Genomic DNA, 17,176 nt, shown 5'->3' on the forward strand with positions numbered 1-17,176 from the left:
AATAGATACATGAATCGGAGACAAATTAAATGACAGGCATGTTGCAATTAAGCCTACTCTTTGGGGATTAGCTTGGAGTCACATCGAGGGCATAATGCAAAAAAGCCCAAAACAAAAGACAGATGAAAGGCGCCCATTGAGCATTGTGCTCTGGCATTCATAACTGGCAGTTTTCCCCGGGGGCTTTGTGTTAGACTCTTCCCCGGAATAGGTCAATTTCACTCTTTTTTAACTTAATAAAGTCTTAGGCATATTAGATTTTGGGAGCTGTCGTGATGAGCCCATCTAGAGAAGACCTAGAAGCTTAAGTACCTCAAGACACAATTGCTTGACGGCTGCTTCGAGGACTTTTAAAGAGCACTTTGGCTTACTGCATCTGCTGTTCACCAGCTTTAAGGCATAACCATGATTAGAAAACCAGGGCTGTAAAGATGATACCTGGGCATCAATTCCCCATCACATTTGCTTCATTTACAAATCAAGGGAAAAAACCAAAACAAGTTTTCCCTAATTGTTAGCACTGTGAACTCAACATTTTTTTGGGGGGGGGGGGGGGGAGGAGGGGCGAGGGTGTATGTGTGTGTGAGGGATGGTGAGACGTGGGGGTGGCAAATTGAGCCATCACCTGCTTTGTACATCACCATGTCCAAAGATTCTGCATCCCGGACTTCAGGATCCTGTGGATGCATAAAGCTTGCTGCATTCTAGGTATTACGCTAGTGCACTACCGAATACCTCAGACTGTTAAATTAAAATTATGTTCCATAAGCTTCAGGAATAAAGCTAACAACAGATGACTAAAATAACAGCTTGTTTGGTGTTCAAAAAGAGGCTGTTCCTGGGGGGTTGTTTTCTGATCATACCCACATTTGTCACTTTTGGTTTTTGTTGTTTGCTTTTTTAAGTACAGTAGGGTCTGCATCTCTGCCTTAACCTTGCCTATGGAGCACATTTTGTAACAAAGTATTCAGCGACGAGGGGATTAGCATGAGCTACTAGGCAGGAGTATTACGGGCTTCAATATGGGAAAAGGGCAGATAAAATGAGTGGCAACGATGTCACCCAGTGCTAGAGAGCTCCCTATACGGTCAGGATTAAGGTTATTTCATTTCTACTACTGCAGGTTGAACCACAAGGGAAAGGGAATCAAGGAACAGACTACTTGGCCACACCCAGCAGGCAAGAGAGAGTTGTGGCTGACATCTTACCTAGGCGCAGTGGTTCGGGGGTTAGGTAATTTTATCTGCATGACTGAAACTTGGTTTATTATTGTGTGCCAATACACAAAGCTAAATCCTTCACTTGTGGGAAAGAACAACTTGCCAAGGTAAATCAATGGCAGAGCCAGAAATAAACACAGGCATTTGTAAGGCACAACTCTCTGCTACGATAAACTGCTTCATGAAAACCATTTTTTACACACAACCTCACCCTCCACTCTCACCAGCACACAAAAAAGTGAGTTTTAAGCTCCTGAAATGGATACTCAATAATACCAGCTTTGAATCTAGCACAAAACCAAAGTGCAGTGCCAAGAATCCCAGTCCTCTATACAGCTCTGCCAATGCACCACACCCAGATCTCTCTTCTCAAGAGAAACGTATGTCTGGTCAACTGGGCAGAGATTTCGCGATGTGTATTGGGATACAACTGAACTAGTGACCCAATCCATGCCGTGATCACCATCTTCACCAGAAAGGTCATGCAACCTCTTATCCATAGAACTGTTTTGACCAAATTTCTCTATATGCCATGAAACATTTTTACCCAAATAGTTTACATCCTGCTTATTTCTCCTCCCCTAGAATCTCTCCATCCTCAGATTTTCCAGATGCCTTGGACACTGTGAAATCTGCAGATATGAATTCAACCTCTTGCGCCCTAACTGCTGTCATTTTGCATAACTGCTTGTTTTGTTTATTAGAGCTATTTTGTGACGTACATTTTAAAAAAGCAATTAGGGTAATGGCACTAAAGAAATCAAGGTACTGTACCTTCCTTCCCTTGGTACGCTAGTTCAAGATCACTTAAGGAATAAATGATGGAGGTGGAGGTCATTCCTGGGGATTAATGAAGACTGGGAGAGTTGATGGCTTGATGAAAAGCTGAGGGCCATTAACTGAAACCATTCATTACAGGAAATGCCTGCTACCAAGCCCCTTCATCTGGTTTTAAGATTTTTTTTTTTTAAATCAAATAAATGAAGAAACCCTACACCATGACAGGTTGACTTTGTCTCTCCATAACATTATGGCTCTCTCCAAGACAGCTCAAGACAAGTGTTCTAAGTCTGTACTTGGGATTTCACAATCAGTGGCAGCAGCCAGTGTAGCTGCACCAGGAAAACAAAGTGGAAAAAAGGAAACTTACCATTTACTAGATGATCTTACCTGGCTTTCAGGCAGAGGGAATGTGGTCTAGCAGATATGGCACTGATCTGGGACCCGGAAAACATGGGATCTATTCCCAGCTCTGCCACTGCCAGGCTGGGACCGTCTCCTCCTATCTTTTGTCTATGTAGATTGTAAATTCCTCAGGAACTGTCTATGTACAGCACCCAGCACAATGGGGACTCCAATTTCAGCTAGGCACCACTGTAATATAACTAAAAACTCATTGGCTGCTGTCCACCAGTTGCAAAATCCCAACTACAGATGAGACTAATGGACTGACCATAATAAACCTCCTGATCAGGAAAGCAGCAGCCATAATCCAAACCATTTAAGATTGCTGGATTGGTTTCTGGCCCTTCAAATAATAAGGCAACCATCTCTAGTTTTGCACTCACTCCTTCTTTATTAGAAAAGCATTGTCATAATAGTCAAGGTCTCAGCTTTCACTGAACTCTGCAACCGCGTGAGAGCGGGCACACAACAGGAACGAAAAATTTACCCAGCAAACTGATTTACTGACTCCCAACATACAGACAAAAATGGAAGTAAGGAGACTGTCAACAGCACTCAAGAACAGTTGCCTTTGAGCCCAAATAATGTGTACAGCAATTCAAGTGGATCAGAAGGTAGAAATGCTATCCACAGGTTGAAAGGCAACAGGAACAAGTGGATCTCAGCAGGAGTGAATTGCACATGAGCTTGTAAGTGTCTGTGCAGTTGCTAAAAGGTAGATTCTAAAATCAATTTGTTGCAACAGTGTAGAGAAAGTTGACTTTAGTAGGCTGCAACTGACTTATAGGATTTGGAGCATTGTGAGGAATTTGTATTACCATTGCGCTTATGAGCCCTAAGGATCAGGTCACCAATGTGCTAGATGCTGTACAAATGGTTGTGAAGTTGACATTACTAGCTTTCTTTTTAAAAAAAGTTAAATTGGTGAGAGTAAAAGTGCTCTCATCAATTACACTGGAGCAGGGAAAAATGAAGTCATCTACCTAGCATGACAGGGTAAATACAATAAATACAATACAGCTCTGGACAATTACAACCAGTACAGTGATTGTATTTATTTTTCCTCATGCATACAGAGACGTGTGAAAGTAAAGAGGTTTCCTTTCTTTAGCTTTGGGTCTTTGTTCAACATCTTCATTAATGGTCTGGAGGATGGAGTGATTGCACCCTCAGCAAGTTTGCAGATGACATTAAGCTGTAGGGAGTGGTAGGTGCCCTGGAGGGTAGGAATAGAATTCAGAGTGAACTAGACAAATTAGAGGATTGGGATAAAATAAATCTGATGAGGATCAACAAGGACAAGTGCAGAGTCCTGCATTAGGATGGAAGAATAACATGCACTGCTACAGACCGGGGACCAACTGTCTAGGCAGCAGCTCTGCAGAAAAGGATCTGTGGGTTACAGTGGACAAGCAGATGGATATGAGTCAACAGTGTGCCCTTATCACCAAGAAGGCTAACGGCATATTGGGCTGCATTAGTAGGAGCATTGCCAGCAGATCGAGGGAAGTGATTATTCCCCTCTATTCGGCACTGGTAAGCCACATCTGGAGTATTGTGTCCAGTTTTGGGCCCCCCACTACAGGAAGGGTGGGGATAAATTGGTGAGATCAGTGGAGGGCAACGAAAATTATTAGGGGGCTGGAGCACATGAATTATGAGGAGAGGCTGAGGGAACTAGGCTTGTTTAGTCTGCAGAGGAGGAGAGTGAGGGAGATTTGATAGTGGCCTTCAACTATCTGAAGGGGGTTCCACGGAGGATGGAGTTAGGCTGTTCTGAATGATGGCAGATGACAGAAGAAGCAGCAATGGTCTCAAGTTGCAGTGCGGGAGGTCTAGGTTGGATAGTAGGAAAAGCTTTTTCACTAGGAGGGTGGTGAAGCACTGGAACTGGTTACCTAGAGAGGTGGTGGAATCTCCATCCTTAGAGGTTTTTAAGGCCCAGCTTGACAGAACCCTGGCTGGGATGATTTAGCTGGGGTTGGTCCTGCTCTGAGCAGGGGATGGAACTGGATGACCTCCTGAGGTTCCTTCCAACCCTCATCTTCTATGATTCTTAGCAGAGGGGTGATTTTGAGTGTTCAGGAGGAGGCTGAAGTCCTTGTCTTGACTCAGTGTAACATGAGGCTGTGGGAGCGTCACCGGACAATTCCAACCAGATGCAATGCTCCAGACATTGCACTATTATGCCTCCTGAGCAAAAACGGACACTTGTGCTGAATGATGTCAATTTGGTGCAAGGATTTCTGAAACATGACAGTCCTCCACTATGATTAGACTAGCTGCTTCCTGGTACGGTTTCACTTATGAACAGTGCTCTGGCTCCTTCCTCCTCTATCTGCACAAACAATGCTTCCAGCGGGAGATGCTGCTGGCTGTTCATAGAAAGAACCAAGGTTTTTTTGGATTTATAAGCAGACTAGCCAAATGGACTTGCCATCTCTTCCTCTAGTACAAACTATTATGGAAACCATAACCCCAGTTCCAGTACAAGCCCTTTCCCCTTTCACTAAACACTTAGCTGGCTTATAAAAGTCCTAATATCCCAGTTACAGCAGCTTTATAAAATTTAACTCCCAGAGTAAGCAAGTGTTTGCTAGGTGAATAAAATACCATTCACTTCTTCATTACGTTAAGGGCAGGCAAGTACATTGCACGGCAAAGCTCTTCGGTTCACGAGATGCTTCCAAAGCTGTTGTGCAAGTACTTTTAAAGTTGAGCACAGGCAGCTGACCTAAAACAATGACCTTTAATTCACTTAGCTGACAGTGAAGAAAAGAGTGTGAAATTCTACTAGAGGAGCTGATTTACTGCCAAGGGGGAAAGGAGAAGGATGTAATTGCTGCTACTATATTTCAGCCTTTCCACTCGTAAAGAAAACCTAGCTTAGGCACCACATCAGGCTTCTTAAAGAGCTCCTAAGAGCACACCACACAATTTTTTAATTGAATGACCAACTATAGTATTGATCACCCACTTTTTAGGGGAGAAGGAAGAAATTCTTCAGTGATTTAGAAGTTACTAGGTATGAAGAAAGCTGCTTGGCAGCTAATGAAATAATCCCAGCACCCAGCTTCCACATATGATTTATTATTTAGCACTATGTCTGATCTGAGTTGAAACCAATCACCAATACAGTGCAGTTATGGTGATGTGTGTAGGAAAGTGATGGTGATCTCAATTATGCCTTCCCCTACGTGGCTGGTTGAAGATGATGTGAGGCAATATGCAATAAAGCAAGCAAGCATTACCATTCTCTGGCTAACTGATCTCTCTACAAATCATTTTCAGTCTCTCCACCAACTGGTCCATAACCTGGGCTCTATATACTCTGCAGTGTTAGGACCCTGGAACTGGCTGCTGAATCATAAAAACAGTCATACTGGGTCAGACCAATGGTCCATCTAGCCTAGTATCCTGTCTTCCGACAGTGGCCAATGCCAGGTGCATAAGAGGGAATGAACAGAACAGGTAATCATCAAGTGATCCATCCCGTCGCCCATTCCCAGCTTCTGGCAAACAGCAATCCCTGCCCTTCTGGCTAATAGCCATTGATGGACCTATCCTCCATGAACTGATCTAGTTCTTTTTTGAACCCCGGTATAGTCTTGGCCTTCACAACATCCTCTGTAAAGAAGTTCCACAGGTTGACTGTGCATTGTGTGAAGAAATATTTCCTTTTGTTTGTTTTAACCTGCTGCCTATTAATTTCACTTGGTGACCCCTAGTTCTTGTGTTATGAGGAGGAGTAAACAACACTTCCTTATTTACTTTCTCCACACCAGTCATGATTTTATAGACCTCTATCCTACCCTCCCTTAGTCATCTCTTTTCCAAGCTGAAAAGTCCCAGTCTTACTAGTCTCTCTTCATATAGCTGCTTTTCCATACTCCCAATCATTTTTGTTGCTCTTTTCTGTACCTTTTCCAATTCTGATACATTTTTTTGAGATGGGGTGACCAGATCTGCATGCAGTATTCAAGATGTGGGCATACCATGGATTTATATAGAGGCAATATGATATTTTCTGTCTTATTATCTATCCCTTTCGTAAAGATTCCCAACATTAGCTTTTTTTGACTGCCGCTGCCAAGTGAGTGGATGTTTCCAGAGAACTATCCATAATGACTCCAAGATTTTTCTTGAGTGGTAACAGATAACTTAGACCCCATCATATATAAAAAATTGGGATTATGTTTTCCAATGTGCATAATTGTGTATTTATCAACATTGAATTTCATCTGCCATTTTATTGCTCAGTCACCCGGTTTTAAGAGATCCTTTTGTAACTCTTCACAGTCTGCTTTGGACTTAACTATATCGAGTAGTTTTGCATCATCTGCAAATTTTGCCACCTCACTGTGTACCCCTTTTTCCAGATCATTTATGAATATGTTGAACAGTACTGGTCCCAGTACAGACCCTTTGAGGACACCACTATTTACCTCTCTCCATTCTGAAAATTGACCATTTATTCTTACCCTTTGTTTCTTATCCTTTAACCAGTTCCTGATCCAAGAGAAGACCTTCCCTCTTATCCCACGACAGCTGCCTTTGGTGAGGGACCTTGTCAAAGGCTTTCTGAAAATCTAAGTACATTATATCCACTGGATCACCCTCGTCCATATGCGTGTTGACCCCCTCAAAGAATTCAAGTAGATTGGCGAGGCATGATTTTTCCTTTACAAAAACCATCTGGACTCTTCCCCAACAAATTGTGTCTATCTCTGTGTCTGATAATTCTGTCTTTACTATCGTTTCAACCAATTTACTTGGTACTGAAGTTAGGCTTTAATTGCCAGGATCGCCTCTGGAGCCTTTTTAAAAAAACTGGTGTCACATTAGCTATTCCCCAGTCACCTGGTACAGAAGCTGATTAAATGATAGGTTACATACCACAGTTAGTAGTTCTGCAACCTCTTGCTGCAACTGGGCTTCACGATCTCAGCTTTATTTAAAAAAAAAAAAAGCATTTCAAGCCCTGATGGCTGGAGAAGCCAGCCCTAAAAACCAGTGCATAACTCTCTAGACATCCTGAAACAATAGCTCAGGGTGGTGTGAATTGCCCTGTTCATCTCAATATGGCTTTACTTCTGAAGCCTAATGATGACATTACCTTTGCAGAAATATCCAGCTGATGTGCTGGTCCCACAAACTTAGATCAATTCCTATGCCTTTTTAGGTGCCAAAAGTCCCAGCCCATCCTCTACTCAATTGCCAAACCACTTCTAGCTTCCTCTCTGCTTCTACCCCAAATGTTTCCAAAGCAGTTCTGCACTGTCAGTACAAAAGTCTCCAGGAAGATCAAAAACCGCAAGTGCAGGGACAGCAAAAAATAAATTGATTTACTATCACAACAGAACCAGGATACTGCACAGGCAGTATTATTTATCTTCATACTTAAGGCCTTCAAAATCTCAATACTTCATTCAAACATAGCTGACACAGGTTCAGCCTTTTGCAGAGTGCTACAAAATCCAGGATCCTCACTACAAAACTTGGGCCTAGTTTGTCATGAAGTACATGATCTGGACCCTTATCCAAAACTGCCAACCAGCGAGATAAGAATCAAACCCTTTGGAAGAATAAACCATGTAATTCCACTGCCCCTGTCTCTCAAATAGACCTATTTTGCTGAGCAAGACAACTGACAAACTAGATTTAATCTGGTTTTACAATACTCCTCTGGTTTTTAAAACCATTCACTGAGTTGCAACATCATTCTGGAACCTTACCTCCCTCTTTATGGGAAAGGGAAAGTTCAGAAGTTACCCTTCTTAAACTCAAAGCTGCACTTTCTAGTGCAAGACAGGGATATCTAGAAGAGTTGTGTATATGTTAGAAAACTTACTGTACCCAAGTGGGATATATCTGAATTTTTAACCAATGGTTTCTGATGGCAGAACAATTTACCACCAAAAGGAGTTTTTTTATTTCATTTGGTCTGTTCACAATGCCTGAGTTTTATAAGGAAAACCCACACATCCCATGGCTTAAACTGAACCAAAGAAACCACCTCCTTTTGTTGTACTTTATACATGCCACAAAAGCCAAGAACTCTGGCCTTGAAATAAGTCCCACTGGGATGTACAATATTTTGCAGTCAGTCACACAGACTCTTGATGGAACGTGTTAAGACACATTTTTAAGTTTACATGGGTCAAACCAATGCATTTTAAACCAGTGAATTTCTCACTGTTCCAATTCCTTATTCTGGAAAGAATCTGTTGCAGGTATAGCATGAAATTCTTTTTCTAACATCTTGTGAAATTACAGCTAAGGCATGTCGTCAAAAAGTAAAGGCAAAAATCCTACTGACTTGTTTTTGTTCAGGACATAGAATCAGCCATAAGCTTTCACTGACCTGCCCAACTGTCCCATGTATATACATGCTGGGTGCACAACTGCCAGTTACAATTACTGCATTTGCCACCACAAATTGGGTATTTGGGCATGAAAATGGACAGCAGCTGTGCATGTGAATATGCAATTTATATGTACAACTGGAGGAAGTGAGAGTGCCACACTAAACGTGTAATTATGTGCACTTCTGAAAAATCAGGCTCCCCATAATCACCACTGAGCTCATTAGCACTAAGCCGTAACACACAGAGTTACACATTCCAGCTAATTTCTAAGGAACACACTGCTGAAAGGAAAATTAATTCCAAATCTGACTTCGTAGTTGAACTACCAGATGTTTCCTGGGAGCAACCGTAACACACAGTATTAGGTCCATACAACAATATCATGGGTAACACGTCTTCTGGAAACTTCCCATGGTGGAATTGCAAGGAGCTCTGCTAAAGAGAAAGAAGATGCTTCATCTGACATTTTAAAAGATTAAACTAGGGAACTGAAGAAGTAGCACTTCCAACAGAAAGAACAGAGAATGTAACTGCTCTGATTGCTGCAGAACAAGACTCAGGGCTTGGGAATATGCAGAAATCAACAGCTGTAGGACCCAGGCGATTGTGAAGGTGATATAGGGACAGCGATGAGACACACAGGGCTAACACCATTCAGATTAGCTACATCTGCATGGATTAATTAGGAGCCAAGCTTTATCACATTTAAAGGGAAAAAGTGTACAGTGATGTGAAATCATAGCAGCAGCCAATTACTGACAAATTAACTTAGTTACACCACTGGCTTGCAGCTCCTAAAGTGAGCCAATCAGCCAGCTTTGGGAACTCCCAAAGAGAATGGACAATGACATAGGAGCAGTGAAGCTAGAGCTAATAGTTTGTACCAGTCAGCCATGTGCCCACATCCAGGTGCTGGGGAGACAAAATAGCTTCCATTAGAATGGCAGCATCAGGTCAATCAGCAGGCTCTTATTAAGTAAATTGCCAGTTTACTGCAAATCTTTATTCACTCAGCAGAACCAAGCATGCAGCCATTTCTGTACAAAGTCATGTTTGGTCATTTGCGACGGAGGGAGTCGATGCTAATTGACTCGCATGTTTAGAGGGAGATGGGTATTGTCCCTTTCAAGTGCAACGACATCCCCAACTTGCAGCTTTGCTAGCCCCCCGAGCAGCAGGAGGTGACAGGTTTTGGATTCTACTGAACATAGTGCGAGCGGGCTCACCTCTGTGCGCACAGTCACCCATAACGGGGACTGGGCAGCACAGCTGAGGTCTGTAGCCGATCAAAATGTGAAAATGCAAAACACTGCCACTGGAAAGGAGAATGCCCCAAGTGATGTTGTCCATGAGATATTTTGTGTGTTCTCTCGTACGCTCCCAAACCCCTGGGCATACATATTAAAACCTTTGTTCCTGACACAATGCTCTGTGGAACTGTCCCGCTTGCGGACAGTTCGCTCCTCTGAATTTCCATCACCGCCACCACAATATCATTTGTGTAGTGGAATCTCGCTTGAGCTGGGCAACCCTGCCTGAGCCCTCCACTAAATCCTGCTGTTAGAAAAGTAATTCCGGAACATGAGCTTTTGCAGGCAGACTGCCTTATCTGTGAATGTAAGCTATTTTGGGGTTAGAATGTGTTCTGAGATGCAGTTAATATATTGGAAAGAATAAGCTCCTGATACACTATCAGCTTGTGGAGGCAGAGGATTCTGGGAAGATTTCCCAGGAGGTGGTCAAAAGCCCATTAGGCCGAGCAAAGGTTTGATCTCTACCTCCAAACTACAGAGATGCAGGAAAACCCAGTAGGACTGCAGGACACAGACTGTGTGAAGGATGGAACGAAGGGTTAAGTGAGAAAAGCGATTTATTTCCTGACTCCCAAGATTAGGTTTCACACCTGATTCCTCAAGTTCAATAATAAATACCGAGAGTTTATGCAGCTTTTTTCATTAGTAGATCTCAGAGGAATTTACAATGGAGGTCAGTATCATCATCTCCACTTCACAGATGGCAAAACAGACAGAGAAGGGAAGTGACTTGCCACAGGTCACCTAGCAACAGAATGGGGACTAGAACCCAGGACTCAAGTCCAAGTTCAGTGCTCTGGCTGCTTCACCACAAATCCCAACCCTCTTTCAGAGCAGTTTCACCAACAGGACTGCACTGTGCACGCAGTTAGAGAGGAAGGGTCTGGGAGTTAGAAGACCTGGGCAAGTCACTGTCTTTGTGCCTCAGTTCCTCCGTCTGTACAATGAGCACAATACTTGCCTATTACCTAGTTTGTGGCTGCAAATACTAACTGTATGCAAATTAGCTAAGCAGTGACACACCTGAAAGCTATAAATTTGGCCTGGAAAGTGTAAAAAACAAACAAACCCCTTCTCTCCTTAGGAGTTACTCCTGTATTAGGGCCCCCACATTTTTATAGTGAGCGCAGGCTCACACTACCCACCTTTATTGGAAAGGGTGCCTTTTGACTAATTTCTCTAATTTAAAATTAGAGCATTTCCTCTTGCCATACAATTAAAATGGGTTTTAGGTCCACCGCATTTTATTCAAGAAGAACTGTCAGCAAACATCAGATCTTCTGGGTTCATTTTAAACCAACAAGAAGACAGATCAGGCTATTGTGAGCTTATCCCAATATACAATTCAATCAACACACCTCTAGATACTTTGTACATGGCAGGGAATACAAATATCCTAATAGAAAATAAAAACTAATTTTTACTTGTATTCCAGCACTAAAAGAAATAAGGCCATTTTGTAATAGCTCAGCTTAGGGCTTTCATTTTCATCTGTGTCCTGAGACACATAGATTAATAAAATGATTTATAGCCTGCTTGAACATCTTTTAAGAGTAATTTTGTACCAAAATTTCCCCTTAACTTAAAATACCTTTAGAAATTAAATTTCATGCAGTTCTTGCGAAACCGACAAATAGTCTATTTGGAAACAATTCTGCTTAAATATTTATTATATTTCCTTTCCTTGTGCTTTAAATATATGCAGGGAGGACAGGAGTGTGGGTGTAACTGGTTTATCTTCCCTAATGCTTATTCTCAACCCAAAGTCATAATCGCTTTTGTTAACTTCCCAACTTGCATACCGTGCAATACCAGAAGATTATGACTTCAGCATAAGAAGATATACTTATGAGCGAAGATTCTGTTGTCACATAAGGATGTCTTTAGCAACAGAAAAAAAAAAAGATAGACCATAGAAGCTATGTAAATGGAATTGTTTCTGATGCATATGATTAATTTCCACCAGGCCATAAGCGCGCATTTGCTTTACAGACACATTAAATGTACCTGTAACCTTACAATCTATGTGAACACCTGTTTATGTGGTATTAGCAGGCTCTGCTGTAACTTTCAGAGAAGTTGTATAACTCATCTTTAGTAACTTTAATAGTCAATGTGCCAGGTACAAATTTGAAAGGCCAAACTTTGCTCTCTGCCATAAAACTGTAAATCCTGAGTAGCTGTACTGAAGTCATGATGGATTTACATCTTAGTTACTGTGCAGAATATAGCTAGGAGTGTGTTCCATCTTCTATACTTCAGGGTATCTAACCAATCCCGAGGCATCACAGGCTTCTTATCAGCAACAGCCAAAGTAATACTGACTGTCAGCAACAGACCAACACTACCAAGGAAAATACCCAGTCCCAATCTCTATTCTAGCAGCTCAGTAACATTTATTTATGCAGAAACCAACAGGTGTGAATTTTGCACTCTGCTTTGGGGCACCTGCTGGAAATAAGCCACAGATTTTCTGCTCTGACCCAACCCAACAGAAGGTCAGGGGAGCTGAATTCAGAGCACTTATGTGCAACAGGCTCTCTGCATCAATCTGGCCTATGCCACTGTGGCTGCTGAAGAATTAAGTTTTAATGAAAAAAGCAATTCTGCAAGGCCTCCTTTCATGAATGCAAAGTGAGAAGAGGGAATCAAGCTGAAGTCAAGCCGCTGTGGGATTGTTCTTTTCATGAGCCACAACTGTAACCCATGTCATAGCTCAGATGGAGGGAAAGGGGAGAAGGTAATGTGGCTGGCAAGCGTGCTCTGTGTGTGTCTATATTCCAAGTGTGTCTCAGGAACAGCTCTGGTTCCAGGCTGAAAAGTGCTATGAAGAAGGTAAAATGAGGCATTTTATTCCAGACTAAATGAAGAAGCCACCATAATGCAAAGAGATCTCACCGGAGTACCAAAAATCTAGCACTTACAGATGGAATTGTACGTGGGTCTCAAGTACCCCCCCTTCCAGAAACACTGATCAAGACTTGAATTCCAGCCCACATCCATAGGGAGCACTGATTAAAAATGCATCTGCAGTGCCTCGCCACAAGACCAAGCACTCCTATACATCCTGCAGGATGCAACGTCAGAGTCCTGATTTTCCTGTTTGACTGAAGTAGAGACAAACGCTAGCTAATCCTTGGCTGTAGCCTGCCGTGTGACAGAGCATAGCCACATTATACGAGACCGCTTCAGAAGGTGCTATCTTTCTGTAAGTGCTTTGGAGGGATCCCAACTCCCCTAAGTGGAGCTGATCAGGAAAGGAGTGCTCTGTTGGATGCCAGGAAGCACAACTGGGTTCTGAGGGAGAAGCCACAATCCCCAAAGCACTTCAAAGCCTGGTTTTGTCGAATCAAGCACTTCACGGTCTTTGTGAGCAACAGAACACCAGCAGCAAAGCTACTTTTACACTGTATAAATCCAGGCACAACCCCTACCACCTCCACTACGCTGGGCCTTCCTGCTCTGAGGCGAGAACGTCAGAACAAGCTGCCGCCACCACCACTTGCCTGATAGTTACTTACGAACCAGACATTTTCAGATTTTCAACCAGGACTTAGAAATGCACTAGCTAAGACTAACGCTGTCTCCCCATCACCTGTCTTCCCACGCTGTTCAACGTACTTCTTGTGCTGACACTGCAGATCCTCGATAACCACCAGTTCTTCGTAGAGCATCACAACAACCTCGTATTTGGGCTCTAGCTGCCTGCATGCCACAGCATTTGCTTTGCTTTCCGAACAGCTACCAAACATTAGGCTGATCGTTTTCAGACGCTGCCTGCTCTGCCTGGGGGACCTGTTTCCTGACCGGTGTGCCTGGCAGGTGACCATCTAAGATACAGGGCAAAATTCAGACCTGGCATAAGCAGTGTAATTCCAATGAAGTCTCTGCAGCTGCTTCCACCAGATCTGAATCCAGCCCATTAATGATTGGGCCCGTTTTATCATTCCTGACAAACCTCTTCACCCATCTCTATTCAGGCCAATATCTCAGCAGACCTGCATCTTCAGGACCTGTCTCTGCTCTGTAGATCTCCCCATTTTGCTCCTTGCCTTGCCTCTCATCGAAGTGTGAACAAGACTGGGCACAGCTCCTGTCAGCTCACTGACCATTTACCACCATGCTCTGGTAGCCCTCATTACTGAGTCAGTTTTCTCCAAGTCAGCTATTGATAAACCAACTCAGGACACTCAAAGCACAGAAAGAGGGATTAAAATGTCACAGGGAAATGCAAAAGCTGACTTCCTATAGAGGTGTGAATGGCTTATTGTGAGTGTCCCCTCTGCTACTGCTGCGCAGTGTGCTGGCTGACTGATGCCATCCACCCCAGAGCCAGCTGCATTTCAGACACGCTATCTGAGTGTTGTTTGTGACATTCTCTGTGAAAGGCAGGATTTGAGATTTCACTAGCCCAAGTTTAAAGTTGCCATCAGCTAACCGCTTGAGCACAGAACTTGGTTTAGCTCTTCCTTAAAAAAGAAAAACCACCCAAGAACACCAGTTATCAACTTCTAGCTTACCTGCCACGCCACGGCGAGCTGGGAGATCTCTCGGCCAGACATGCCCTCTGTCAATTTGGCAATCTCAGAACACTTTTTCCCATAGTCAAACTGGGCCAGCTTTAGACGCCTAGAGGTCAGAAGCACAAGGGTTAGTTTCCAGGCAGTAACATCATGAGAAAAAAAAAAAAAAGGTGGGATTTTGAACAGTGCTCTTGCATCCATTTAAGTCAATGGAAACAGAGTAAGTAACAAGCTAGTGCAGGCTAGTGCACTTGAATGCAAGCATGGGGGTGCTTGCGTGTCCAAAAAGGAGCTTCAGACTTCTGTACATGAATGTATCAGGACTAGCACATGGACAAATGCTAGCCACAGCACTCTGCCTTGGGCTTCCAAAAGCAACATGCAACTCCTGGCCTGATTTAGATTCCTGCCGAGAATGGTAATTAGGCCACTGGCATCTTGAATTCAGTCAGTGGAGTTCCGGCAAAGGTGTGAGGAACTGGCTGAAAATAATGGAGAGGTGGCTGCTGCACTGGTCAACAATCAATATTCGAGCAATTTTATCTCTCAGCAGCAGCTCTATTTTGGAAATTAGGAAACAAAGGATCAAACTGGCCCCCTAGTGAACTCTTGATTATCACAGTTGGTCATCAGCTCTTCTCTCATTAATTAGTGTCCACCCTCTTGCTGGCAAAATTTCCACTTCTCTTCATGAGGCCTTCGCCAAATGTTCCAGAGTTTCATAAGCAATGAGAAAAAAAAAGGAGGCTGCGCTGTGCATCTCTCTAGCTCATTTATGGGCTGGGGGCCTGAAGGACAAGACAGATGAATACAAAGTGCACAGCCTCGAAGTAGCGTGACCAGAAGACTGAGAATCAAGAGACCTGAGTTCTATCCCCCCAAAACTCTGCCACTGGCATCCTGTGAGAGTGCCTTTCTCTGGGCCCCAGTTTAACACAGTCTGTAGCATGGCGACTCCTAGCTCAGGAGGGGGGGAAGATGGGTGAGTGGGGAGAGTCTCAGATAAGCTGCTAGGAATGAGGCATTGTGTAACTGCATCAGACACTTAACGAGGAATGTTCTGGATGCAAGTTATTTTTTCTAGGAGCCAGGCTTGCAACTGCAATATGGATATTTCAAATTAGAGGCTGGAGCTCACTATTCCCCCTGCAACTCAGACAAGGGGACAAACACACAAAATCCACAGTTTAATGAAGTATAAATATTTGGTTAGCAAATGAGGACTGGGCCCAATCTCTTAACATAGCAGATAGCACACTTGAAATAAGTCTGTGTTTAGAAAATATTCCTTCTTCCTTCACTTTTGCCCCATCTCCCTTCTCTAGTTATCTCCTGATTGTAGTCACTATCAAGAGATGCTTATTGTGGGAGGAAAATAGGGAGGAGAACTCTGACAGACTGGGATATGCCCCAAAACTTGAAGAGGCTGCATATTCTCAGCCTCATTTCAACATGCATTGCACAGGTTGTCACTAAAAGCCAGAGATACTGCCTTACAATGAACCCAACAAGAGAGAGACTTGGGGAGCCTAATACATAGCTATGCATCCATTATTACCAAAGCACCTATACGTCCCAGTCATGGACCCCCATTGTGCTAGGTGCTGTACAAACAGAACAAAATGATGGTCCCTGTCCCAAGGACCTTACAATCTAAGAAGGCAAGAGACAACAGATGGATACAGACAGATGGAGTACAAAGAAATGGCAAGACAGTATTAGTCAGCATGATCCCCAGTGGTCCCTGCACAGTAGCAGCCTAACCACTGTCAAGTTTTGTCCACCCAGGGCCCAGTCACGAGGGCATATTACCCTTCCCCCAATTCTGCTGAAGAGCAGGGGACATTCTCGAATGATGGAGAAGGAAGCCTGATGGTCAACACACAGCACAAGCACTAATGAAGCTCACAGAAATCCAGCATCAGACCAATAGGCACAGTTGGCTGGAAAGAGGGCTTTGGTCTCCAGTGAGGATAAACTTTTCTGTGAACCAAGGACAAAAACCTCAATGAGCCCACTGCTGTGAGGATGGGATACTTACTGTTTCCCCTCTGTCGCAGGCTTCAAGACGTGCTTATCAAAATACATCCTCACCAGCCGCTCCCGCTCTTCTAGCTGTGGTAGGTCAAAATTCACCATTTCGTCTATTCGGTCGTTGATGGCCCAGTCAAACTGCTCTGGCTGGTTACTCGCTAAAACAAGCATAAACCTGGTGTAGGTGGTGGGGAGAGAGGAGGTGAGATCAGTGAGAAAGACACCCATGGATGCAGATGCAATGACGACTCACGACTGCTGTGGTCCAGAGATCTGCACACCACACAGCCCCCACATGCTGCTTGGTCCTAAAATACTTCCTACGGCTTTGTAATAGTGGCAAAACTTGAACAGATCCTATTGCAGCATGACACCATACATGAGTTAGAACAGTTCAACCAAGCGCATGTGACACATGACATCAATATCTTTCCCTCCTCAGCTCCCCAAAACCCATCTTCTCCCACTATCCGATCCTCCAGTGAAGATCTATTTGCCATGCAGAAAGTGGCATTGAAATCGCTTCTATGGTG

General features: G+C 43.5%; 1 protein-coding gene across 1 annotated transcript in view; it reads right to left on the reverse strand.

Annotated features, from left to right (window-relative positions):
- The window catches only part of LOC137165786 (ATPase family AAA domain-containing protein 3-like), a 59,928-nt gene that overhangs the window by 6,709 nt on the left and 36,043 nt on the right, over nucleotides 1-17,176 (reverse strand). Inside the window, exons 14-15 of the mRNA XM_067567233.1 lie at nucleotides 16,651-16,818; nucleotides 14,607-14,715 (exon numbers count right to left, since the gene is read on the reverse strand). Coding sequence (XP_067423334.1) covers nucleotides 14,607-14,715; nucleotides 16,651-16,818 — 277 coding nt within the window. The remainder of the gene's footprint in view (nucleotides 1-14,606; nucleotides 14,716-16,650; nucleotides 16,819-17,176) is intronic.

Source organism: Emydura macquarii, unplaced genomic scaffold (assembly GCF_026122565.2).
Source record: "Emydura macquarii macquarii isolate MOO-44397 ecotype Brisbane River unplaced genomic scaffold, CSIRO-AGI_Emac_v2 contig_2768, whole genome shotgun sequence".
NCBI lineage: Eukaryota > Metazoa > Chordata > Testudines > Chelidae > Emydura > Emydura macquarii.